Source organism: Apus apus, chromosome 16 (assembly GCF_020740795.1).
Source record: "Apus apus isolate bApuApu2 chromosome 16, bApuApu2.pri.cur, whole genome shotgun sequence".
NCBI classification, from domain to species: domain Eukaryota; kingdom Metazoa; phylum Chordata; class Aves; order Apodiformes; family Apodidae; genus Apus; species Apus apus.
Genome location: NC_067297.1, coordinates 1,495,327 through 1,520,100, shown reverse-complemented (window position 1 = coordinate 1,520,100; position 24,774 = coordinate 1,495,327). Strand labels below are relative to the sequence as shown.

At 45.5% G+C, this 24,774-nt stretch overlaps 1 protein-coding gene across 1 annotated transcript; it reads left to right on the top strand.

The window, feature by feature from the left end:
- The first annotated feature begins 449 nt into the window (after positions 1-449).
- Positions 450-23,759, top strand: HORMAD2 (HORMA domain containing 2). The gene is made up of 12 exons (XM_051634009.1): positions 450-500; positions 1,325-1,466; positions 2,768-2,831; positions 3,842-3,878; positions 5,206-5,226; positions 5,922-5,948; positions 7,299-7,366; positions 10,410-10,561; positions 11,374-11,627; positions 12,433-12,541; positions 13,586-13,650; positions 23,419-23,759. The coding sequence occupies exons 1-12, from the start codon at positions 450-452 to the stop codon at positions 23,533-23,535; spliced, it is 1,107 nt and encodes a 368-aa protein (XP_051489969.1). The 3' UTR covers positions 23,536-23,759.
- Positions 23,760-24,774: the final 1,015 nt, after the last annotated feature.

The window sequence follows — 24,774 nt, the reverse complement described above, 5'->3', positions numbered from 1 at the left end:
TCATGTGTTTCCCGCTTACCCTTGCTAAAATATTGGCTGCTGTTGGCAGACTTCCAGTTCTTTCATTTTCCACCTTGACATTTTTAATGGCTGTATGAATTAACATTTGTGGTTTGGAATATGAGAAATGCATTTTGAAGTGGCACCAGCTGACACTAGGTACAGTTGTGGCCCTGAATTCCAACTACTATTGACTGTTTACTGGAGAACAGGGAGTCTTCTGGCTCTGCAGACTCTCAGATTGTGCCTTGGAGTATCTTTGGCTTGCTTTGCTTTAGCTGTCCTGGCTGGTAATTAACTTTTGGACCGGAATAAGCTGAAGAATCTCATTCTTAGCTGAAGGAAGATGAGAAATAGCAACGACTGTATATTCTCCAGGTGTCTCATATCTTCCTTTAATTTTTTTCAGGTTTTAATTACAAGTGGAAAGCAGGTCTTTGAAATACAGGATGGCTACTCAGCAGCTTTTACAGACTAGGCAAAAGAAAAAGTCCTCAAAGGTAAAAACCTTGAAATGTGCTGGTAATGACAAACTTAGCTCTCAGCTTTGGATCTGGCATGTCTGTGCCTGGTGAGGTGGGAGCACCTTCTGTTGGCTGCCCTGTTCTTGGTTGGATTATTTCCAGTGTAGTGAATCCAGGAAGACAGAACTTGAGACTTTGACATGCATTTGACTCATTAGGTGTACCCAGAGCTTTATTAGCAGCAAGAAATGTAATGAACTAACAGAGGATCTAAATTTAGTCTGCTTTCCACTGAGATTGTTAATTTACAATCACACAGTATTGACATTAGCTGCAATTGTAGACTTGCTGTTTACAACCCTGTGTTCAAATCCCTCTGCCAACCAGGCCTGCCTGCAGCCACCACAGGTTCAGTCTGCTGTCAGATCTCAAAAAAAGCTGTGGCAGGCAGGGAAGTTTCATACAGCAGAGAAGGCCACACCAGCACAGGCACTTGTTTGGCTCCACAATTAACCCTGTAGAGCTCAAGTGGCAGAAAACTCTTTTATTTTTTAGGGGTGTTTGTCTGATAAGTGCCAGCATTAGTGCAGGGGAGAGGGTGGGAACATTCAGCCACAATAAGAGGGGAAGGAGTAACCAACACAGTCTGCTTCTGTGTGAATCATGCCAGATCTATCAATAACTATCCTTAAGACATTGAATCCCACCCATGTTAGACGTAAGTCCTCTCTGTGTGGTATGAAGGCCAGAGAAACGTTAAAAGTAGCTCTAAAATACACCCTCCCCTTCCACCTGCTGAGAGTAATTTCTAAACAGAATCCTCACGTGCTGGGTTTGACTTTGCCCTTCTTTTTCAGGAGTCACTGTTGTTCCCCAGCAAAACTGCCACGGAGCAGCAGTCTGTGGTGCTGGTGAAAAAACTCCTGGCTGTCTCAGTGTCCTGCATAACGTACATGAGGGGGCTGTTCCCAGAGAGCTCCTATGGAACTCGTTATGTAGATGGTAACACCCTCCTTTTGTGCTGAATTCTTATTCCTACTTGTTGTATTTCATAATCTGCCTTAAACATTAGTTCCCAGCTGCTTGGGAGTCTGTGACTTCAGTTTATTAGGAAGTGAGCTCACAGGCCTTCTCAGATCTGGGTGCAGGTGGTGCTTCTGCAGCAGATGGAGAGCACAGAAGACAACCTAGAGCTATTGGCAACTCATGACTTCTCTGTTAATGTTTCTTTGGGTTTATAACAATTTCTTGGAGTTGCCAGCCCTGTGAATCAGGTCTCAGAGTCAGGAGACTGACTTAAAGATCAGCAAGTTTTAAAATTACTAACTTTGATAGGTGTGTTTTGTTTTCTTTTTGGATTTTTGAGACCTTCAGGTTCACATTTTCAGCTTTCCTTGCGAGACTGAAAGTACATTTGTTTGTTTAATTGTTGGTCCTTTTCTGTGAAGACCATCTCACATAACCACACATGCTTTGGGAATCAGAACTTTGAGAACAACAAATAACTTTAAGAAACCAAAGTCTTGTCACAGGGTCACAAGACTTGGTGATGCTTTGATTCGTCAATATCTGGATGTGCATTCCAGGTGTGTTGGCGGAGCGTGAAACGTCTCCATATGGATGTGTTTCCATATTTTTACTTATGGAGTTAGTTGTCCTGAGTCACGGTCACAGGCACTTTGTGGGCTGGGTTGAGGGCACAGGAAATCCCAGACTGGCTCTTGATCACCTAACCCTGAAAAGCCACTAGTCTTTGTAATGAAACGTCAGGCCTTTCAAGTGCCTTTTTGATCAGGAGTGTTAACACCTGCCTGCTCGTGCCTTTGAGGGCTCGTGTTACTCATTCACCTCTTAATTTTCAGAATTTCCCTCTTGCCATTCTGCTGCCTGAAACCTGAGGTAGAAGGAATTGTGTGGAAAAGCTTAACAGGACTGTTTTTTCCTGAGCTCACTCATTTCCCTCTTGGTGAGGTCTGAATGAAGAAGTAAAGGTGTTGTTAGGAGTGGTGGAATAGATGTGAGTGGAGAAGAGGAGGGAGAAGAGGATGGAAGCTGCTGGTGTTTCAAAATCCAGCCATAACTCCAGCACTTCTGAGAGAGCCCAGAGCATCTGAGAAGAGTCTTGACATTTGAAAATGTAGCAATAAGCTTGTGTCAGCCCACCTGGGACCAACATTTCCGCTCAGGAAGGACCTCCAGATAAAGCGTTTTATCCATAAAAGGGGGGGAACTGGCTTAGTTTCAGTGTTTGCCCAACAGCTCTGATAAGGATTGTAACTTACGAGCTAAATCTGGTTTTGCAGACCTCTGTCTAAAAATTCTCCGAGAAGATAAAAGCTGTCTGGGATCACTGCAGATAGTCAAGTGGTAAGTGAGTAACAGCGAAACTGAGACAAGATTGTGCTGAATAGTGAGACATCTCCCCCTCACATTCTTCTTCCTGAATTTAAAACTGTTGTGCCCAGTAGTGGTGGCAGCTGTGCCAGGGCAGCTCCTGCCACTGCAGCCCGGGTGCTGCCCCTCGCGTAAGCAGGATGGAATTAGCTGACCAAGATCATGTGAGTTCAAGGTCTGTTGAAGTGGTGACTGGTGAGGTCATGGTCAGGCCCCAGAGCAGGCTCAGGCAGCGTAGGTAGGTAGAGAGGGTGAAGAAAATCATGAGGCTGATTCTGTTGTTTAGTCTTTTCTAGTTTCCCTTTTCTAGGGGTTCTTGTAGCTTGTTTTTTGGATCATAAAATATTTTCTCTTCCTGCATGTCCAAGTACCTTGCAACTTCTTTCTGTGGTATTTAGGATGTATTTCAGAGCTGGCCTGTTCCCAACAAGCAGAGAGTCTGACTTTGATGTGCTAAGGAGATACCTAGCTGTACATCCTTTGACTCAAAGAGTAACTATCTGACCACTGTTACCTCAAATAATATTTACGACTTTGAGAAAGTCCATAGCTGTAAGCTATGCATCAGATAACAAGGATTTACAAGACCAGACATGTCAGGCCGTGTTCAGATGGAGTCTCAGCCAAGCTCTGTACAAAGCTGATGGGAAAAGAGCCATCAGAGATCAGGCTGTGGAGCCAGAACAGAGCACAGAGCAGGGAGCCCCTCAGAGCCAGCGTGGGCTGCCAGTCCTTCTCTTTGTCAGGATTTAAGTGGGCCCAGCCTGACAGGATGTGGCCCTAGAAGTATAAACAATGCGCAAATGCAGAAAGGAGGATATGATGGTTGACCTGAAAAGGACTTTACAAGCCCCAAATGTTGCTAGCTGTGTTGTCTGAACTCCAGAGAAAATGCACTTTAAACTGTATCTAATGAGCGTGTGTTTACAGATCAGGAGATAAATATTGCTGGTTAGTATTAACATGGTTTTTTTCCCTGGCAGGATTCAAGGTTGTTTTGATGCTTTGGAGAGGCAGTATGTAAGTTGTTGGGTTTTGTGGGCTTTTTTGTTTTAGGGATTTTTTTGTTTGTTTTGGGTTTGTTTGTTTATTTGTTGTGGGGGTTTTTTTTAGTGGAATTTCTCTTTCTTCACAGAGTATGGACAAATCTATCTTTCCACTCCTGCTTTGTGTTTTTGTCCTGCTCTTACATGCACACAACACACATTCACAGCTGTGGGACAGGGAGACAGCCTTGCCCTGAGTATGTACCTGTGAGATTTGGGAGTTTATTCCTTGAGCCCAAATACTGACCACTGCTGCTCTCTAGGCTTCCCTGTCCTTGGTGTGTGACCAAAGGACCATGGCTGTGTGAACTCCTTTGCACCCTGAAACAGATTTCCATTGGTTCTGTGTTCAACATTCTCTAATGTCTGGATAGAGGCCCTACCAGTCAGAACTGAGATCTTGTTCTCCATGCCAGTTTTCTTGAGGCAGGTTTTGCTTTCCCTCATCTATTTTCCTTCTTATCTTCCCTAAACCTCCTGCCTTTTTCTCTTGGGTGCAGAATTTATTCCTTTTTTATGAAAGTAATTAATCAAGAAAGGTATATAACTGGTTCCAGAACAGCAAGTGATCATACTCCTTGCTGATTCTCACATAAAAACTGCTCTGCATAGGAAAAAGCCCAGTTGTCACCCTGTCAGCACTGCTCATCAAACCAGCTCTCACCTCCATCAGATGAAGGGGTGTTGGTTGTGGTGCTGATGATCAGATGGGCTCTTACCCAGCAGTGCAACTGTCAGTGTGCATCAGATAACTCAAAGTGTTGTGAACTCACTTTGTTGATTGCTGACAGTTCTAGGAGGTGCTTAGTCCTCTGCTGATTATGAGAGACATAAATTAATTGTGGTTTGACAAAGATTAAGGAAAAAATTGAGATATTTAATGCATGCTCTAGGATTGTATTCCACAGCAGTCCCGTTTTCTTGCTACAGGATAAATTAAATACCTTTAGGGAGTTTTAGAGCAGAGAGCCAACATTAATCTTCAGCAGGGATGGGTGCTGTTGTAAAAGCGTTTTAAATCGGCATCGCCTTTGAAGATTTGTTTAGGAAGAGTCCTAAGAGGGACGCCTGAGCCTGCTGGTGTTTTCTGGGGAAGCTGCGTGTGAAGCCGAGAAAAGCGGCCACTAGGTGTTGCTGATGCTGTGCTGAGCAACCTGCACGGAGGTTTTTAACTCCCAGTTAGTCGAAAGTATCGATTCCTGCACTGTGCACAGGCCATCTGATTTCGATAGGTCTTCCTTTCCCTTGCCCTCCGAGGTTAGATTTTGATTTTGTGTTGTGTTTTCCTTTTCCCTCCTCAGTTACACGTAGCTGTCCTCGCAGTAAGTAAATGAACACAGGATTTTTTTCTTCCCCTAACCCTGTTTGAAAGAGAGAGGGAGTAAAGGTTGTGACAACCCATTTGTGCCTTTTTCAAGGGGAAATCAACATGTATGTTACCGTTCTTGAACATGGTAAATATGAACTTCCTAGCCTGTATGGGAATGTTTTCCTCAGTATGTCAGGCTTCTGTCTGAGCCTCACCTGCATCCTTTAACTAGAAGGACTTCTGTGTGCTTTTTATCATTGCTTCCTTTAAACTCTTGCCTCCACCCTTGGAAGCTACTGTGGCTCCTCCATTTTCCCCTGGAGAAGAGTCATCCTTATTAATCTGAGGCTGAAGAACCCCCACAGTGCTGGTGACCTGGCAAGTCTTTCCCCTGGTCCTTTCTAAGGCACCAAGAGCTATGCTGTGCATCATCTGAGCAGTTCAATTGCAGGCATCAATAGTTGCCTGTGAGGGCTGGAATGGGAATTAACCTCATTCCTCCCCAATTACACAGGTCTTCTACCTGTCTTTGAAGTGGTAAGTAGACTGCTGATAGAGGAAGGCCTTTTCTTAGCCATTCCTTTCTCTGGTCCCACGCTGAAGATAGTGCAATCTCTGCTGTATAATGAAAATATCATTGTTTAGTCACTTTTCAGTGGCTCAGGTCATCCAAGAGGAGAATGCCCTCACTGTGCTTTCTTATAACAGATTTACACCAATCCCAAGGAACCGGAGGTAAGAAAGAGTCTTAATTAATCTTTGAGGCAACTGAAGGCATGGGTGAGTAGATTTGTATGCAGGGTGGACTTGCAGGCTTAAATTCTACCCTGACATAGCTGCTTGGTGACCTTGTTTCTCTTCTTCTGCCTTTGCTCAAGGGTGACAGCTCAGTGAGCTGGTTTGTGATCAAACACTCTTCCCAGGCCCTGGGCTGTGGGCCCATCCAGGGCCTCAGGCAGGGATGTTAACGGGCAGCTAATGGGCATGGTGGCAATTTTCTTTTTCCTTCCTGAAGAGAAAAAATGGGAAGTTCAAAATAATCCTGTTATGAACCATCTTTTTTTAACAGCAACACTGGAGAAAAAAAAAAAAAAAAAAAAAAAGCTGGGGTTTTGTGCATAGAGTTTTAGGGCAGAAGTTGTGAATCACTTTGGACCTGGGATGCTCACAGTGCTCTATTTTGTGTTGCTGTTTTGCCAACACTGGTAGAGACAGCCAGGGTGGGGTGGTGTAGAAGAGAGGTGCTGCACCCAAGTCGTCTCCACAGAGCAGATGCAGGGAACAGCTGCAGGATCCTTGCTCACCTGGTGACAGTTCTGCTGTGTCACACCTCACCTCAACTCCTGGGGAGAGAGCAAGAGTTTAGTCTGTACTAAGGCTGGGATAAGGAAGGCTCAGAGTTAAGGGCTCAGCTCCTAATCAACCTCATTGCCCCTGGAAAAAGTTATTATAGGCATGGAATTGGTCTACAATAGAGCTTTTCTCTTGTGGTGAAACAGTCTGTTCTTCCTAATTATTTTATTCTCTAAAATCAGAGCAAATCCTTTCCTTTTAAATAGAAAAACAACTAGGTTGTTTTGTTTTTTTCTTTCCATCACAAAACTCCTGAGACCAGTGAAACTCAGAAACTTGTGCCCATGCAGTATTGTGTTTCCTAGTAGGAAGAGCCCTCTGGGCCCTTCTCTCCATGCAGAGCTCTGGGCCAGGCTTCCTTGTAACCCTGTCACCATGGAGCCTCCCTTTTGTCCTTTGAGAATGGGAGGATGTGGGTACATGGTGATGGTTGGCTGGCCCTGTTACCTCATGAGAAATTGAGGCTGGGGAGTCAAGCCCACAGAGGAAGGGGAAGGAGGAAGCAGGAAGTTGCAATTTTTTGTGATTCTTTCAGTGCCAGGTGGTGGTTAAGAAAATTTGCCAAAGTGTGTGCCAATAATAATAGAGTTAAAGCTGCCATCATGTCATTAAATTAATGCTGTGCTCTGACATAAAGTTGTGGAGGGGCACTGCTAAGTTCAGGACACATCTTTACACTCACTATTGGAAGAGACCTGTGTCTTCTTTTCCCCTCTCTTGTTTCATCTCTAGACAGTGACAGAACTGTACCAGTTCAAATTCAAGTACAAAAAGGAGGTGCCCCAGATGGACATCAGCAGGTAATGGTTTGGTGTTTCTCAGGATTACACTGTGCAGACTGTGTTCTTGAAGCACTAAGAGGAAACTGCACTTCATCACTAGAGCACATCCAAGTTCCTGAGCAGCTGTAAATACCAGCAGAGCTGAGGATGTTCCCCCTGCAGGAGCTGCTGAGGAGCAGGGCTGTGAGGTAGCACAGAGAGGCACTTCAGCTGCTCCAGAACTGAATTAAGGCTGATTTATAGAAACAATACCTACTCAGGGTAGCAATGCAGGAGCCTTGCTTCTGTCTCTGACTCATAATTTATTCTTCCACATTCACCACACAGCCTGGTGCTTTCAAATGGAGCTTTTTCAGGTTGGATCCTTCTTGCCATGATCTTGCACCCAGGGTTTTTTTCCTTGGGCATTTGCATATGTGTGTTCTGCTTGATCAGTCTTGTGTGGGTGACTTCAGACAACTTTCACTTGTCATGCCTGAGTTGATGCTGCAAAATGTGTGGCAGGAAGCAGCAGCTTTTTGCATCTTTTTGACTCTGTTAGATATTTTCAAGCTGTGTTTAGTAGGCCATAACCCTGTCATGTTTAAAATAAATACTATCAAAAGCTGTTGGCTATAACCAAAGCAAAGAAAAATAATTAGTCTGTTTTCAGTTTGCTTCTACAGTTGCCATCGATGAAAGATGGATCTTTGGGCCTTGGCACCTGCCTGTACAGCAAGAGAGCTCTGCTGTCTCCAGTGCTCCTCAGAAAACCCCTCTGCAGCCCCCCTCTAGTGTGCCATTAGCCACTTCCTCTAAACACATCTGTGTAATTTGTAGTACATGGAAAAGTGATTTTCTGCTGGGAAAATCTGAACTGTGCCTGAGTCTGGAGTGTCCTGTTGACTGTACTCTCTGGTTCTGCTTTGAAGCTGCTCTCAGTTGTCCTCACTACACTGAGGGAAAGAGGAAAGCTTTGGGATCTGAAAGATAATGGATAGCTCTGTTTTTCAATCAGCCTTACTCATTAGTTCCTAGAAATAACAACAGTCCCCAAATGGAACTCAGCATCCCTTGGTGTTGGTCAGACTGGCCAAGGAGAGGCTTAGCCATCTGGCTGTTGGGTTGGTATCTGCTCCATCAAAATCCCATAATTGCTCTGAGGCTTCAAAGCTGGTGGCATCAGATTCCTGGGCTCTGTTCTCTTTCCTCAGTGCCTGACACTGCTGTGACAGGATCCTGCCTGTGCCTGCACTCGTTACTAAACTGATGTTCTGGCATTGGTCAGAGTGTTGTGTCATCTTTGCTCTCAGCTCCTGCAGCTGATTGTCCTGCTCTTGGACACCTGCAAGCTTTATTGCCCTGAGAACTCTGAGTTCATCTTTTCATGAGAGATAATTTGTGGGTCTGCATTGTCATATCTGGGTGGTAAAGGGAGACTTCCTCCTAGATGGTCTCTGCCTTATTTTAGATGGATTTTGGGGGAGTTCCTTGCCTTTGATCTCAGTCCTCCAGAGAGGTTCTGTTCCTCAGCTTCTACCTTTTGACACATTCCTACAATGTTATTCCCAAATTGAACCCATACTTGACCTGTTAATTCCTATGGAAGTGTGATCTCTTTTTTGCTTATACTCTTCTCCCTTGCCATTTCTATTCTGCTAATCCCAAGACTTAGAATCATAGATTCATTAAGGTTGGAAAGGACCTCTAAGATCATTAACTCCAACTATCAACCCAACCCCACCAAGGCTGCTAAACCATGTCCTGAAGTGCCACGCCTACACATTTCTTTAACACCTCCAGGGATGGTGACTCCACCACTGCCCTGGGCAGCCTGAGGGCCTGACCAGTCCTTCAGTAAAGAAAACTTTCCTAATATCTTAATATTTCCTAATATCTCCACATGTACAAGTGATGTGTAAGAGAAGGCCTACCTTTACTCCTTAGGCATTGCCAGCATTTGTCCTCTCACTTGGGGTACATTTCTGAACACACAGGATTCAATCTGGTGGCACAGTGAGCTCAGCTCAGAGGTTTGCTGCTGGCAATTTGAAGCCTACCAAAAAATACCCTGCAAACTCAAGCTGTTCAACAGCCACTCAGTTTATATGACGAGCCAAGAAGCTTCAAAGGGAAGGGAAATCAGTCTTAATGAAGCTGTTCCTTCCAGTGGTTTAGTCAGTCAGATTGAGCCCTGGGATCTCTCTGCTTTCTTGGGTTACTTTCTGCTTTTAAAGGAAGTTGGGGTGATTGTGTTAGGGACCATCCAGCCTGTACAGAGTATCCTCCACCTGCCTGTGGACCTCCAAAGATGTAATACAGGAGCTACACCTTTTTTAATGACCCCTTCTCATTGAAAGTTAAGGATGTTTAGGTTCCTTAGTCACGTAGTGATTCATCTAGTCCGTTTTCAACTGTCTAAAGTTAGCTGGCTGATCTAAGCTGCACATCTCATCTACCTCTGTAGTCAAGAGAAACAAACTCCTCCAGAGGGCGATTCATCCCACTCCTGTTACACGTTTGTCTAGACTGCTTGCTGAGGCTGGCCAACTGACATTTGGATGGGTGAAGGAGGTGAGAGGAATGCCCCTTCGTCACTTTGAAAGAATGTGCTTCTGAGCTGCTTTTTTCTGACGTGGAATTGAAGTGAGAACATGCAATTCACTTCTCCTCAAACTGCAAAATGGACTTGAAAACGGCCCCTGTGATGAATCAGGCTTTATAGGGGATTCTCACCTCATTCCTCTCATTCCTGAAATTGCTTAGGTGAAAGGCACTTGTTTTATGGTCCTCTGATCCAATTTAATCATGTTAAAACGAGTGAGTAATGACATTTGTATAATGGGGTCCCAGCTACAGAGTCTGTTCAAATGTAAATGCCATTCCCTTTAGTTTGGAGCTGTTCTGCTGATGCCACCCAATCCCTGGAGTCTGTTTCACTTCCCTATTTACCTGGAAATGACAAAGCCATTGTAGCTTTGTCACTGGTGGTTTCAGACAAGTCAGTGGGTGCACTGTATTTGTAATGGGGTCATGAATATTCATGACTGAGGAACACAGATCTGTTCTTCTTCTTTGGTAGCAACCAAATGACCTTTGAGAATGAGGTGTGCAACAAGGACATGAAACAGGCCAGCAGACTCCTGATCAGGAAGCTGTACCTGTTAATGCAGAACCTGGGGCCACTGCCCAACGATGTCACCCTGACCATGAAACTCCTCTACTACAATGATGGTAGGTGGAGAACTTTATTTTCCTTCCCTTTCTGTGCTGATCACGAGCCCCTGTAGGGCAGGTGAAGCACAGAATGGTGAAATGGTAGCAGCTCTTCACTGACAGCAGTGAGAAATGGTGTAAATCACTGTGAAGCCTTCTGACCCACAGGGATGGGAGATGCTGTCTAAGAAAGGATTGACTGTCTCTCTAAGAAGTACAGCCACACAGTGTGAAAAGGAGACATCCTTCACAGTTTTGTTTCTTTGTGTTTTTTTTTTTAAAGGAGCAGGCATCCTGCAATTGTCAGGTTCTGCTCCAGAAGGTTGAGCACATTAGTGGTATCTCAGCATCCTAAAGCCATAGAATCATGGAGTTAGGTGGGAAGGGACTTAAAGATCATCAGGTTCCAACCTCCCTGCCATGAGCGGGGACACCTCCCACCAGACCAGGCTGCACAAACCTCATCCAACCTGGTCTTTAACACCTCCAGGGATGGGGCAACCACAAGCTCCCTGGACAACCTGTTCCAGTGCCTTCCTGCCTTCATGGTGAATAATTTCTTCAGTTTACAACCATTGCCCCTTGTCCTGCCACCACACTCTCTGGTGAAAAGTCATTGCTCCTTTGAGCTCCCTGGTAACATTTGCTCAGTGCATTTTTTCCTCTGCATTCTCTCCCTTCTTCCTGAAAATAACCCAAAACAAACCAGAATATTTTTAGTCATTGATGCTGTTACTCTAGGCTGGTACACACTTGTTCTTTGTAAGTCAGATTAAGGAGAGATGGAACTTGATTTCTTGGACATCATTGGGTTCTTTCTCCCTGTGCAGTAACTCCTGAAGATTACCAGCCCCCAGGCTTTAAGGAAGATGGCAGCCCTGGTGACCTGTTGTTTGATGGTCATCCCATCAGCCTGAGAGTAGGGTCAGTCTCCACAGGGTTCCACCTCATGAAAGTGAAAGTGACAACTGAAAAGAAGAGAATGAAAACAGTGGAAAGCAACGTGATCCAGGAGAATGGCCCTATTGAGATCTCCCATCAAGGGTTAGACTGTGATGAAGAGGAAGAGGAGGGGAGCACAAAGGTACAGAAACAGCTCTATTTGGCTCTAGCTGGAGGAATGGAGTTTATCTAGCAAAACTCTCATTAAAAGAAGCATTTTCTCAGCGTCCCAGTTTAAGGAGGGTTTCAGCAGTCCGTAGACAAAGTGAACTTCATTCCAGCATATCCACTGCCCTCCTGAGGCCAAGTGTGTTCTCCCAGAAGAGGGCAGTGATTGCACAGCAAGACCCAGCACACGCGTGTGCACACACACACACACTCTTACACACAGGTGTCCACAAAATGGAGAAGATTGCAGAGTTTTGCCTTTCCACTTGGTGTTCCTCAGGACTGAGCCATGTTCCACTGTGGAGTTAGGTGGGATTCCTTCCACTCACCTCTAGCCAGCTGGAAGTTGTGTGCTGTGCCTGATGTCTCTGTGCTGCCCTCTGCACCTAGTGGAGGAGGAGGCATCTTTAGCAGTAATGCAGATAATTTCTTGAGACACCAGGGTAGGGATGAGTGGTCCTCTGGTGGTGCCTCTCTAAAATGACAGGAGGAACAGTCTGGACTGGTTGCATGGACTGGACAATTTATTTTTAGGTGGTCAGTGCCGGGGAATAAACTCCAACATAACTAACTCCTGAAGATAGGAAGACATTTAGGTGGGAATTCTGTCTTTTCTTAGCGAATTTCCTTCTTGAAAGAGTTGTAGGCTTGGGAGAAGGAAGGCCTGGACACTGAGAAGCTGTGAAGGTCTCATCCCTATTAGTGCTGTGTTTATGGATGTACCACTGGGTGTATTTTTTAGGTTATGATATCAAGACAAAGCATGATTTGTTTTACAGAATCACCCTCTACCTGTCAGAGCAGATTCAAGTGAGTGTGGAGAAGACAAAAGTAACACCCATCTGGACTGGAAAATGGAAGCATCTTCTTTTTGCCTTCAAGATACAGGTAAGTGCCTTGTTCCAAAACTGAAGGGGCTTGTGCTCATGACTGCATCCCAGCATAATATTTAGGTTTTCTCACTTACTGGGGAATGGGTGAACAGAGTTTCCTTAGGCTGTTTGAATTTTGTGTCAGATCAGATTGAGCTGTAACAACAGGCTTGTTGTATATGATTGGTTTGTTAACAGAAACATTCAGGTTTTTTCAGTATCTTTTTCACCTCTTTATCTCATCAGTTTTTTCAGATATGGAGGAAATACACAGTTCATCAATAACTGAGTTTACATTATCTACATTTTCACCAAAGCTCTTTCCCTTTGGCTGGTGCAGATGATTTTGCTAATGACTTCCATCTCTGAAAACACACATGAAAATAGATGGGGAAAAAAAAAAAAGCCTTTTCTGTCACTTCAGGCACCCCAGCTGCTGCTACCCCCTGCTGTGTTTGACCTTTGAGGCTCTCAGATATAGCCTGTGGAACAATACCATCTAGTGACAAAATGGTAAATAGCATTCCTGAGATCCCCAGGCAGCAGAATAAAGAGGCCTTCTCAGGTCTTTCTCCTGCAGCTTCTCTGATGACTAAGAAGGGGTGAACTCGTGCTGCCACCTTCTCCACTGTGGGGATGTTAACGGGATCTTCCTTCTCTAACCAGCTGTCTGTTTCAATGAAACTGAAGGTGCTTTGGGACTCTCCATCAAGTTTTATTGAAACTGGTCAAGAAGGTCAATCATTCTTAGTCAGGAGACAGCTCCCCTCCTGCCCCATACCCACACCCACTTGGAAAGAACACATGAAGGCATAAGATTAGTTTTTTTAGGAAAAAAAAAATGGAGTTCAGGTTTCACTGACAGGAGCTGCTGCTGAAATCTCTGCTCTCAGGAATAAACTGCCAGTGTTGGCACTGCCAAAGGTACACAGTTTCAGATCAGGCATGGGATTTTCCAGCAGTGCTTTAGTCAGGCTTCTGAGGTGTTTGTTTGTTTGTTTTCAATTAAATGTAGGGTTTTAACTTCAGAGCTAATTTTGATACCCTGTTGGGGTTGCAGGTGGAAAGAAGATGACAAGAGTGAAGGTGAGAGGCAGGATGCCTTGCTCAGGAGCATCTCAGCAGGTGAGCAAATTCCACCAGGCAAGGTGGAATTCATTGCCACAGAACATGATGTCATCTAGGATGGCACAAGATTTAACTAAAATGTATGGATTTATTGTGCAGTATTTAAATTCATAGAGGCTACAAAGTCTTAGGTCACAGGGAAGCAAGAAGGAAGAAGTTTTCCATGGCCAGCTTATTTCATACATCCAGTACAAGGATTCTGTACTGCTCTCTGGATTTGTCACTGGTGAGTTACTCACACAGACTGAATGGATCAGTGTCCCAAGCAGGCTGGGGTACCCGTGTGTTTTTGGATTAAGGCTCTCAAGTCACCACCCTGTGTTAGGTTTGCAGAGTCTGTTTGCCTGTGGCCTAACATGGTCTTTGCTTCTCCTTTCTTGCATCCAGACTTTCTCTACATGTGAGTCACAGGTATTTACTGGATCCTATCCCCTTTTGGCTACCTCCCTAGGATAGCAAGAATTATCCCCTGGAGGTGCTGATCTCTTTTTCAGTGGTTGTTGGGGCAACCCAAAGAACTAGGGTAGATGAGCCATGTCACTTTAGATAACTAAAGTTATGTGAAATTAATTCCATCCTGAAGGCTGCCCAGGCCTAACCCTGAGTCAGAACCAGAGCTTGAGTTCACAGAATTGTGCAGAGGTTTTTTCAGTGACAGGGCAAATCTCTGAATACCACCAGCCTTGCCACTTGGGCCTTCTCCCATTCAAATGAGGTGAAAACCATGTGAGCTTCGAATGTTCAGAAATTGAATCTTTACAGGGGAAGTTAATGAGAGTAGGAAATTGCTACTAAAATTTTCCCTGCCTGTGTTGAAAAGAATCCTGGGGTGTCTAACCCAGACAGCAACTGGAGACTACAACGTAACGTGTCATTCAAAAGGCATCTGTGAAGTATTTGCCTTGACTCTGGATCTTAGAAATGAACTTCTGTGCCTAGGCTGGTATTTTTCAAACTTTAACCACATTTTTTCATGGTCTCACATCCTCCAGTTTCCTTCTGATCATTGTTTATTCTGTCGTCTATGTGAAAACAGGAGCCTTTTTTGTTTGGAACTCATGGCTGTGCCACTGATTCATGCTCTGACATTCTTTTGGGTCTGTCATGATTGTGAGCCCCAGACACCTCTGCTGCAGCATGTGAATTTCATTAGAATATGGTAGCAACAGTGAGAGTGTCTGAAGGTGGTGGAAACTGTTGCTGAAAAATGCAAGAGTCACTTTATCCATTGCATGCATCCAAGGACTTAAATAATCCCAAGCCTGCTGCCTGGTGGATTCTGCATGGCAGGTTGTTTGGGTTTTTAAAATATTCTTTGATATTGTTTTTTAAACCATCATAGCTTAGAGCTTGGCTAATATTTCAGTCAGTCTAGGGAAAAACTAAGTCAAGCCACTAGTTAAAAAGTGCAGATCATCATTGTAAAGCCAGTACTAATAAAAATTTGACACTATTTTCCATATGAGAGGGACTTGCCCTTCTTTTCTGAGGGAAGTGGTTAAAACAAATGACCACTGTGTCTTCCACTTGAATCAGGAAGCCAAACTGGTGAGTGAAGTTTGTCTTAAAAGATGAGGACAAGCTTGGGTGGATGGGAAGTCTGAGCTAGGTGTTACCTAACAGGGTCAAGTGGAGGTAAGATGAGTAGGAGAACTGCTGTTGTGGTGTGAATGTGAACACCTTGTTGCTATCCAGACTGCAGTACAGTCAAGTTTTCCAGCTTTCAGCTGTGGTCAGAGGAACTCTCTGCTTTAAGGAGCTGTTAAGGTCTCCAAACGGACTTGTCTCCTCCTGGGTTTTGGAATTTATTCAGCTTGGTGTGTGAGGGGCCTTGGGGAACAGCCATGGAGCTCTGCTTTTTTTGGGACAGGCATGAGCCCTAAGACTTGCAATGCTAGTGGGTGACTTGGAGTGTTAGGTTTCCACCAGAAGAAGATCCCCTTGAACCAACTCACTGAATGATTGCTGACCTACAGCACTACTGCAAGAGAAGGGGGCAAGGCTGGACAGCCAGGAGATGGCAAAGAGGGTCCAGGTGGGAGACCTGCCCTTCTGCTGGTGGTGCAGTGTTGCCTGTTGAGCTGTCCATGGAGCAGCACCTCAGGGACAGGGCTTTAAAGGTACTCTCTGTACAGTTAAACATTAAGGCCAAGATTTTCAGCACCACCTAAACCAGTTTGGAGTGTCTCAGAATTCAATGTCTGTTCAAGATTTGATATTCAAGAAGTGCTGAGTACAAAAATGTAGGACCCACAGACACCAGGATGAGCCCGTTACTGCTCTTCAGCTGAAGGAAACTGCTTTATTCTTTCTGGTTCCTCAGTTATCAAAAATAAAAATTATGTGGTTGGAACTGAGTTTATTAGTTATTATCTTCCTGACCTATAGCTCTTCAGGAAAACCAGGAATTAATGTATTAAAGGCTTATTTTTATCTCATCAACATGGGAGAGGCAGAGGATGCAGATCTGCCAGAAGAGCAGCAGCTCTTCCTGTCCAGTGAGGCTGTCACTGGCCTTTAGAAATGGCCATGGAGGCTCTGACAGGGCTTTTCAGACTGGAGAAAAATTTACATGTGCTCAACTGGCTCATTATCTGCAATCTCATGATTGATGATGCTTAGGATCAAATGAGAGATTGCACTTTCCCAGCAAAGCATCTCTGTACTTAATCACCCAGAGTTAGACACCAGCATGTAAATCAACCTACCTCTGCTGGCTTCAGGAGAGTGCTGATGATGGCATCAGCCAAGGGTTTGGTCCCCTGTGCTATCCTTGCTGCTTTTCACTGGCTTTTTAGGAGTTGGGAATAGTTGGGTAAAATAGGGAATTGCTGCCCATGGGGGCAACTTGTAGAAATCTGCTGATGGGAATGGCATCCTGCACTGAACTGAAGATAACTTTTTGAATTCTTTGGCATACTCCTTTACCCTTTTGTGAACCCTTGAACGTTCTTGTCCTGAAAATAGATTTTGGTAAGCTTGGCCTTCATGTAAGCAAACATGTTGCAGTGGAATGAGTTTGGAATGAAACAGAACAAGGAGATGAGTAAAATCTGACCATGTGGACGCCTCTGCAGGCTTTTATCTCCCATCAGGAAGCTGTGGGCTGAAGTTCTGGGGTGGTCCTTCAAGCTAAGTCTCACTGCACAGTGGAGCAGCCGTGCAGAGAGCTCTGGAAATGGTGTGGCCATATCAGCACAGCTCAAGTCCCTGCTGCCTCCCAGGATTCTGGCTTCATTAGCAGGGGCCAGACTGCTTGTGCTGCTAGACTGGCTGTGCTTATGCTCCTAGACCCCTGTGGGACATGAGGAAGTGTGTGTTGACACTTGGTGTTGTGTGGACATGATCAGTTTGGATCAGTGATAGCCCAGGGGTCTCTGCACTGCTGTTCCCTGCCTGCTGTAGGCATGCTCCTGCCATGGGGATCAGCTCCCTTCACTGGGGCAGTCTGAAGGTTAGGTGTCCAGGGAGAGAGTCAGATCCAAATGTTGTAAATCAGTGCTGGTATGGACCTCAGAGGACAGGCTGTCTGGCCTCCAGCTGTTGCTCCCATGAAGGAGACTTGGCTACCTGGCCACATCCTCTTGCTCCAAGGGACTGTGTCAGCCATGGAAGCCAGTGTGAACAGTCTTCCCTGGCTAACACATGGGGAGTCATATCTGCCATCTTTGCCAGTTGTCAGTGTCCTGTTGGTGCTAGGGCCATGGTCACCCTGGTGGAGCCTCGTGGGAGCTTCTGTGCTGTGGGCAGCTTCTGCCTGAATGTGGAGGTTAGCACGAGTGGATTCAATTGCAGAACAACAGCTTGGAGATCAAGACCTTTGTTGTCTGATTTTTCCCAGGCAGACCACATTTCAAACTGCCATGACAGAAAGCAGTTGAAGGGTGAAGCCAGCCATTTGCAGAGCAGTAGGAAAGCATTTTTCTGTGGCAATGTCATTATCTTGAACTTTTGCAGAAAAGGGAAAAAAAAAAAAAAGAAAGAAAAAAAAAAGAAAAAGGTTTATCTCTAACTGTCTATCAAGAGAGCTGTATCTGATGAGAAGTTCCCAGAACATTTTCTCCTCCAAAGCAGCTGAGGCTACACAGACCCAAAGAATGAAGAGAAAGAGATTCAGAGATGAGCTTGCCTCTCCTTCCTGTGAGCTCAGGCCATTCTGGGAGGAGTGAGACAGGGAGGTCAGGAAATTCCTGGCTGCTCGCAATTCACGTCAGATCCTTAGCTGTATCTTGGGGCCATTCATCCCTTGCATGAGTTATCCCTGTCTAGAGTGCAGGAAACAATTTCCTAGTGATCTATTCATTCAGAGGTGAGGCCCATCACCCTGCAGATCAGAGGGGGATTTCATTCCTGCACCCTCAGATCCTCAGGGACATCCATGGGAAGATGTGGAGCTTCCGTGCTGGCTGCCTTTGCCTATGGTCATAACATATGTGCTGGCAACCAGACTCTCTGGGGCAATCTGCATAAATTAAGGTTGGACAGATCTAATATCCCATGAGGGACTAAGCTGGGGAGCAGCCTAGTTGGCAGAAGGAGTGTCCATTGCTTTTTGCCTCCTCAGTTGCAACCCTGTGGTTTTACAGGTTTCCAGTTTTGGGAGGTGTATGGAGCTTATGGGATTGTGATCCTGCAGTCAGAATGGCCAGCACAGCAGGATGCAGGGGGACTGAGGGTCCTGGAAGAGGTTAGGAGGAGAGGGATTGATTATTATTTTTTTAAATCAGATATTTTTGAAGCCTTTTTTTTTTTTTTTTACACTCTGGAAAAAATCTGTTCATTAGTCCTTTCGAGTCCACAAGGTACCTGAGTCACAGAGTGGGCCTGTGAGGTTTCCACTTGGTGAAAAAGAAATTACATTGGATGTCAGAGATTTTACCAGTGAGCTGTGGTAAAGGAAGAGGTCTAGTGGTAGTCAGTGATATGTTGGCATGGCTACCTGGAGATGAAAATGTGGAGTTTTCCACCCCAGCAACCACAGTGCGTGTCTTTCATTCTTCCACCTGCATAAGTTGGCTTCATGATAAGCAGCATGGTTCTCCTCCACTGGTTCAGATGAAAATCAGGATAGATTCCACTGATGTCAGTGTGGCTGCTTTGCTGGAAACTGATCCAAGAGCAGGGCTGAGCCCTGTGCTGAATGTTGAACCACAGAGCTGCTGTCACAGGGTCAGTGAGATCCTCATGTCCAGCCTACCTGCTCCAAGCAGGGTGAAGTGGAGCATGTTTCTCAGGACCTTGTCCAGTCAGATGTTGAATATCTCCAAGGATGGAGATTCCCCAACGTCTCTGGACAACTTGTGATCATATTTGATCACCCTCACATTAAAAAAAATTGGGCCTTATGTTCAAATGGAATTTCCTGTGTTCCAGTTTGTGTCCGTTTCCTCTTGTTCTTTCACTGGACACCATGATGTGCCTTGTGAACCTTGATTTTTGGTGTGCTTGGAGCAGCCAATTGTCAGTGAGAAGATGGGAATTACTGCCTTCAGCCACAGGTGCTGTTCACCAGGGATGCTTCAGCTGTTGGGGGATCAAATTAAAGAGTCACTGGCTTGATTTCAGAAACTGGCAAGTGTTTGCTGTGCTGTCGAGTCAATGACTGCTGCAGCTGAAGGTACATCAGGCACCAGCTCTCTCTGATTAAGTTTTCCTGATGGTGATAGACATCCCCTGCAGATACTGTTTATTGCCCTGACACCTGAGGATCATTTTGCCTTGTTTCAGCTGTTGTCTTGCATCTCGCTCCTTATTCTTCTGGCTCCCTTGATGTAACTGGACTTCTTTTAACACTAATGTGCTTCTGAATTTGTCAAGGAGTGTTACAAGGTACCAAACTAAACACTCCACGTCCCTGACAACGGGAACTCTTCTGAGGGCAGAAAATTTGCCAAGTGCCAAACCTCAGCATGGGGCAGGCCAGGGACAAAGAGGGACACAGTCGAATGCTCTTGTGCAATTTTAGCTGTTCTACACAGAATGCCTTGGGAAGCAAAACACATGTCAGGAGAGCTGTAAATTTGCTTCAATTTATGCTGGGAATTTTTTGGCTGGAATACGTGGGGACAGGGATTGAAAATTGCAGAGCACAAAACTAGGTCCTGATTTTGTCTATCTAAGAATAGCAGCGTAGCTGTGGTCTCCTCATTCTGTTTGCTCCACCAGTCTGCCTTGGGAAGGCTTTAATCTAAGGCTGATCTATTTTTAGCCTGATATCTTCTCCAGACAATGCGCATCTGTCCTGCATGTTTTATGCCAGAAATTAGTAACACTTGCATGATTCACAAGTTAGCTGCATTTTTACAGAAAAAATCGGTGGCAAAATACTACTTTTTCACACGTAGTGCAGCAGGAAAACAGGAGATTCAGACTCACTGTGTGTTCATGGTGTGACCTAGACCCAGAGCTGCCCCTTGGACTCAAGAGTCAGGAAATCACAGGTCTGTTCCTGTCTTTGCTGCTTGACCTGGGGCTGGTCCCACCTGCCCTGCTCTCACCATGGTCCCTTGGCAGGGTAAGTGTGTGAGGGCCTGTGTGCTTTCGTAGCACCTGCTGAGCTCCCTTGTGAGCCTGTAGAATCATAGATCCCAGACAGGTTTGGGTTGGAAGGGACCTTAAAGACTATCTAGTTCCAACCCCCCTGCATGGGCAGGGACACCTCCCACCAGCCCAGGCTGCTCCAAGCCCCATCCAACCTGCCCTTCAACACTGCCAGGGATGGGGCAGCCACAGCTTCCCTGGGCAACCTGGGCCAGGGACTCACCACCCTCACAACAAAGATTTCCTTCTAATGTCCAACCTAAATCTCCCCTCTTCCAGGTTAAAGTCATTTCCCCCTCATCCCATCCCTCCCTGCCCTTGTTCCAAGTCCCTCCCCAGCTTTCCTGGAGCCCCTTCAGGCACTGGAAGGTGCTCTAAGGTCTCCCTGGAGCCTTCTCTTCTCCAGGCTGAACACCCCAACTCTCCCAGCCTGTCTCCAGAGCAGAGCTGCTCCAGCCCTTGGAGCATCTTTGCGTCCCCCTCTGGACTTGCTCCAACAGCTCCATGTCCTTCCTGTGTTGGGGGCTCTAGAACTTGGCACAGTTCTCCAGGTGGGTCTCACAACAGCCAAGTAAAGAGGGACAATCCTGTCCCTGGCCCTGCTTACCAGGCTTCGTTTGATGCAGCCCAGGACATGAGTGGTTTCTGGATTCCAGCACCTGGTGCCATCTCATGCTGAGCTTCTCATCCACCATCACCCCCAAACCCTTCTCCCCAGGGCTGTTATTGATCCATTCTCCACCCAACCAGTGTCTGTGCTTGGTAGTGGTCGTGCAAGATTTAAAAAACAACATCCACACAGCTCAAGCTCTCCCATCAGTTGCTCCAAGTCAAGCATCCCAGTACATGGGAAAAATCAGAATTAATCAACTCCTGGGGCTGTGATTGTATGTTTAGTCAAGGGGAGGGATTTCCTGCTTTTCACCACACCGCTGAAGAGATTTACTTTCTGGTTAAAGTCAAATAAACATATTTAGGATCTGAGTTAATCCGCTTTAGAGCAACATTTCTTGGGAAGAAGTGTGAGTGTTTGGTTAAGGATGGGACCTGGAAGTTGGACTTGGGGTGAGTTCCTACATGGACTTGTAGCTGGGCAGGGGCAGGACAGGACATGTTGGCTTTGGTGCAATACCTCACAGGCTTGACATCTTATTCATTCAGTAGTGCTTGTCTGGAGCACTTGATGGCTCACATACGTGTTTTCACTCCTCTCATCTCAGATTCCTGTAAGGTGGTCAAGCTGCCTGTGGGAACAGGGAGGAAAATCCTCAGAGAGTTGCAGTGGACTCTGCATGAGCAGCTGCTCCTTGTGGCTGTTTATCCCACCTCAAAAGTATCCTGTCCATGCAGAAAATTTGGGACCAATAGCAAAGGGGTAAAAACTGCTGAGTAGTTGCCTGTGCTGCAGAAGATCCATTCCTCAATAGAGGAAATAACAGCACCAGCTCTGGCTGATGCTCTCTTCATGTAGTTTAGGCTAAAACAGAAGGAGAGCTGCCTTACTCAGGTGAGTAGGGACTGCTCTGCTGCCTGGCCAGCAGGACAGGGTGCAAACCCTGCAGCTGTGTTAACACTGCAGAGTTTTTGGAGACAGCATTTCCCTCCTCTGGGCCCTTAAAAAAAAAAAAAACAGGTTAAAATTATGCCAGGGAGAGGAAAGTAAATAAGTGCCTGAAGTGCCAGTTTGAGCAGCTGGGTATCAGGTGAGGAGCTGTAACAGAGATCCACTCATCATTCTTTCCTCAGGCAAATATGCCTTGGGCAGTGTTGGAAGGTCTGTCAGCCTGAGTGTGGAGGATGAAGGAGAACCTGCCAGTCCCAATTGGGCAGATCTTTGTTTTCTGTTTTTATGGAAAGGAAATTTACTTTCTACATGAAGCAATATTTTGTTCCTCATAATGAAGAGGAGGGAAGAGGGGAGGAAAAACAATTTGAAACACGATAGAGAGGCTAAGTGAGGCTGCTTCAGATTATTTTGCTGTTAATCCATAATCAGAGTTATGGACACATTAGAAAGACCATTGCTGTGTGGAGATTACCAAAGCCTCATACCAAGGTCAGATAGAAGGAAAGCCTTGGTGATGTGGGTGTGGAATTCTATAATGACCACATCTTGTAATCTGGAGACCTTGTGCTTGTCTCCAGGAGGCCTCCTGGAATAGCTCTTTTTTAACTCCGTGTGTTTATCCTGCTTCAGTTATGGGATTGGTCATGTTTTATGGTGAAACTGGGGTAAAGAACCCCTGTTTTGGAGCAGGAACTCTGCACTCCTTTCTGTCTCCATTCACCTCCTTTTCATCCAAATGAACTTCCTTTTAGTGGCAAAGTTGGAGTGGTGTGGTGTGTCCCTTCAGCTCAGTGCCAGTGAGAGCAAGAGAGGTTACATTGCCAGACCGTGTGCTCTGTCCCTTCTGGGTGGGCAACAACACACGTTACTCTCAGCAGCTCCAGATTATTCTTGTAAAAAGGCAAACATGTTGTGTGATAACAGGAATAAGTGAGTTTGTCCCTTGGCAAGGCCAAGCCTTCAGCTGTTGTTCTGGCTGTTTCCCTGTGGGCTGGTGGAGTGGCCTCTACCATCGACCCATTTATATTCCAACATACATTTCCCCCTCTTTTTTAACCTTTTGGTTTGTAGGCCCCAGGGAAATTTTGAGGGAGGTTTGTGTCTTTCTTGAGGGAAGTTAAACCTCTTGGATAAAAAGCTTCCTTTGCTCAGTTATTTTTCACTGTCACAGGTAGCTGTTGAAGTCTGAGTCCAACTCGGGCTGCGTTTCCCTGATGTGCAAATCGAGGTACTTTGTGTCTCCTCCTGAAAGACTCTTCTGGCCAGAAATTTGACACGTGCCCCACTTCTTCTGCATACTTTTATGATTATCTGAGGCTGCTGGAAAAGTCTGTGCCCTGTAAGCTGTTACACTGCTCAAAGCTCTCCCTGCTCCTGGTATTTTCTGTCAGCATTGGGTTCTGTTCCTTGTGCCGCCAAAACCATTGTCTGTCCCTGAAACTGAACCTGTTGCTTTCACAGATCTTACAATCCCAATTCCATCCAACATTCCAGTTTTTGTTCTTTGCCCAAGTGCTTTTCTGGAGAAGAAGATCACACTGAACAAACCCGAGAGGATCCAGGAAAACCCACTGTTGTTTTGGAAGTTGTATTTCTTGACTCATCGAGCAGGAGCCCGTGCCGTGAGAATGATCTCTTGTTTCTGATGGTTCTTACAGATAAGCTGCCCGAGCTTTGCATCTAGCCAGGAAGAGGTAATAGGACCCAAGAAGAAAAGGAAGGTCAGTGAACCAGAGAAGCCACTTTTGGAAGGCAGGAAATTATGTTCATTCTGACACACAATGCATTTTGGAAGGTGTGAGTTTGCGTTGTCATCTGACTGGTGAAGACCTTTACTGGCTTCCAGTGTTTAACTCTTCCACACACCATGTGAGTTTCTGCATGTTCATTTGTCTGGTGCAAACCTTGGACCGTGAAGAGAGAGCAGGCACCATAGCTGCCATGACCATGTCAATCAACACCACTTGTTTCATGTTCTAAAGTTGAGGATTCATCATCCCATGTGGTGTCTGTGTGGTTCTTTGCCTCTTTCTCTCACCTCCCCCACCCCTGCCCCCAAACTAGAATTCCCCCTGGGTGGCTGAACTGTCCTTTGCCAACATGTCACCAACATTTACTGGCACTATTTCAAGATCAACTCTCTGAGGTGTCAATGCCAGCAAGCAAGAAGTCTCATGATTCACTAGATTGTACTTAACTTCTTCCTATCTACTGTTTCCGGAGCATAGATTTTTTTTTTTTTTTGCAAAAAAAGGTTTTTATCTGTATCAAATACAGAGATAAAGTAATCTATACACATTTTCTGCTGGTGCTGGATGTTTGGGTTTTTTTCTGACTCTGCAAGTAGTGTTGCTATGACTGTATTATCAGCTTATTTTTAAAGCAGCAACCCACCATGTGGCAAGGGGCTTGGGCCGTTGTGTGATATAAATTGTGTTGAAATGCACCACATTTAAAACTTAACTTTATTAAAGGTACCTTGTGGTTGCAAATACAGGTAAGGAGAATGACAGGAACAAAAGGAAAGATCTGCTTTGTGGCCAGCAGGTTGCCTGGCAGGTGGTCTGTCAAGACCTAATGGCTGTTACTGGGATGGGAGGAGCAAAAGGGTCTTGTTTTTAAAAAGATGTTCAGGGAACAGCTTTTGCATTTACTGTCTGCACATCACCAAAGAGAGGCTGAAATGTGGAACAGTGAAGAAGGGAACATGGTGCACTCTCCTTCCAGGGTAACATTGGTGGCCTGAAGTGTTCAAATCTTACATTGATGGGGAAATAAAACACTAGAGTACAGCAGAGCAGAGCAGCCAGCAGTGTGGCAGCATCCCTGACATCCCAGATGTGCAGCAAAGATACTTCAGGACAGGACTTGAGCAGCTGTGGTTTGGGACGTAAGGTGTTTCTTTCATGGTGTGTGTCAGGCAGCTCTGTGGAGAGCAGCAGGGATCACTTGGCAAGTATCTGACCATCGTGTCTAGGACATCTGACTGAAGGACCTCAGCCACCAGTCCGTTG

Coding starts and splice junctions, on each gene's coding strand:
- HORMAD2 (XM_051634009.1), top strand. CDS start 450: ATGGCTACTCAGCAGCTTTTACAGACTAGGCAAAAGAAAAAGTCCTCA. Junction 10,562..11,373: donor ACTCCTCTACTACAATGATG/GTAGGTGGAGAA, acceptor CTCCCTGTGCAG/TAACTCCTGAAGATTACCAG. Junction 13,651..23,418: donor GCTCAGGAGCATCTCAGCAG/GTGAGCAAATTC, acceptor TGGTTCTTACAG/ATAAGCTGCCCGAGCTTTGC.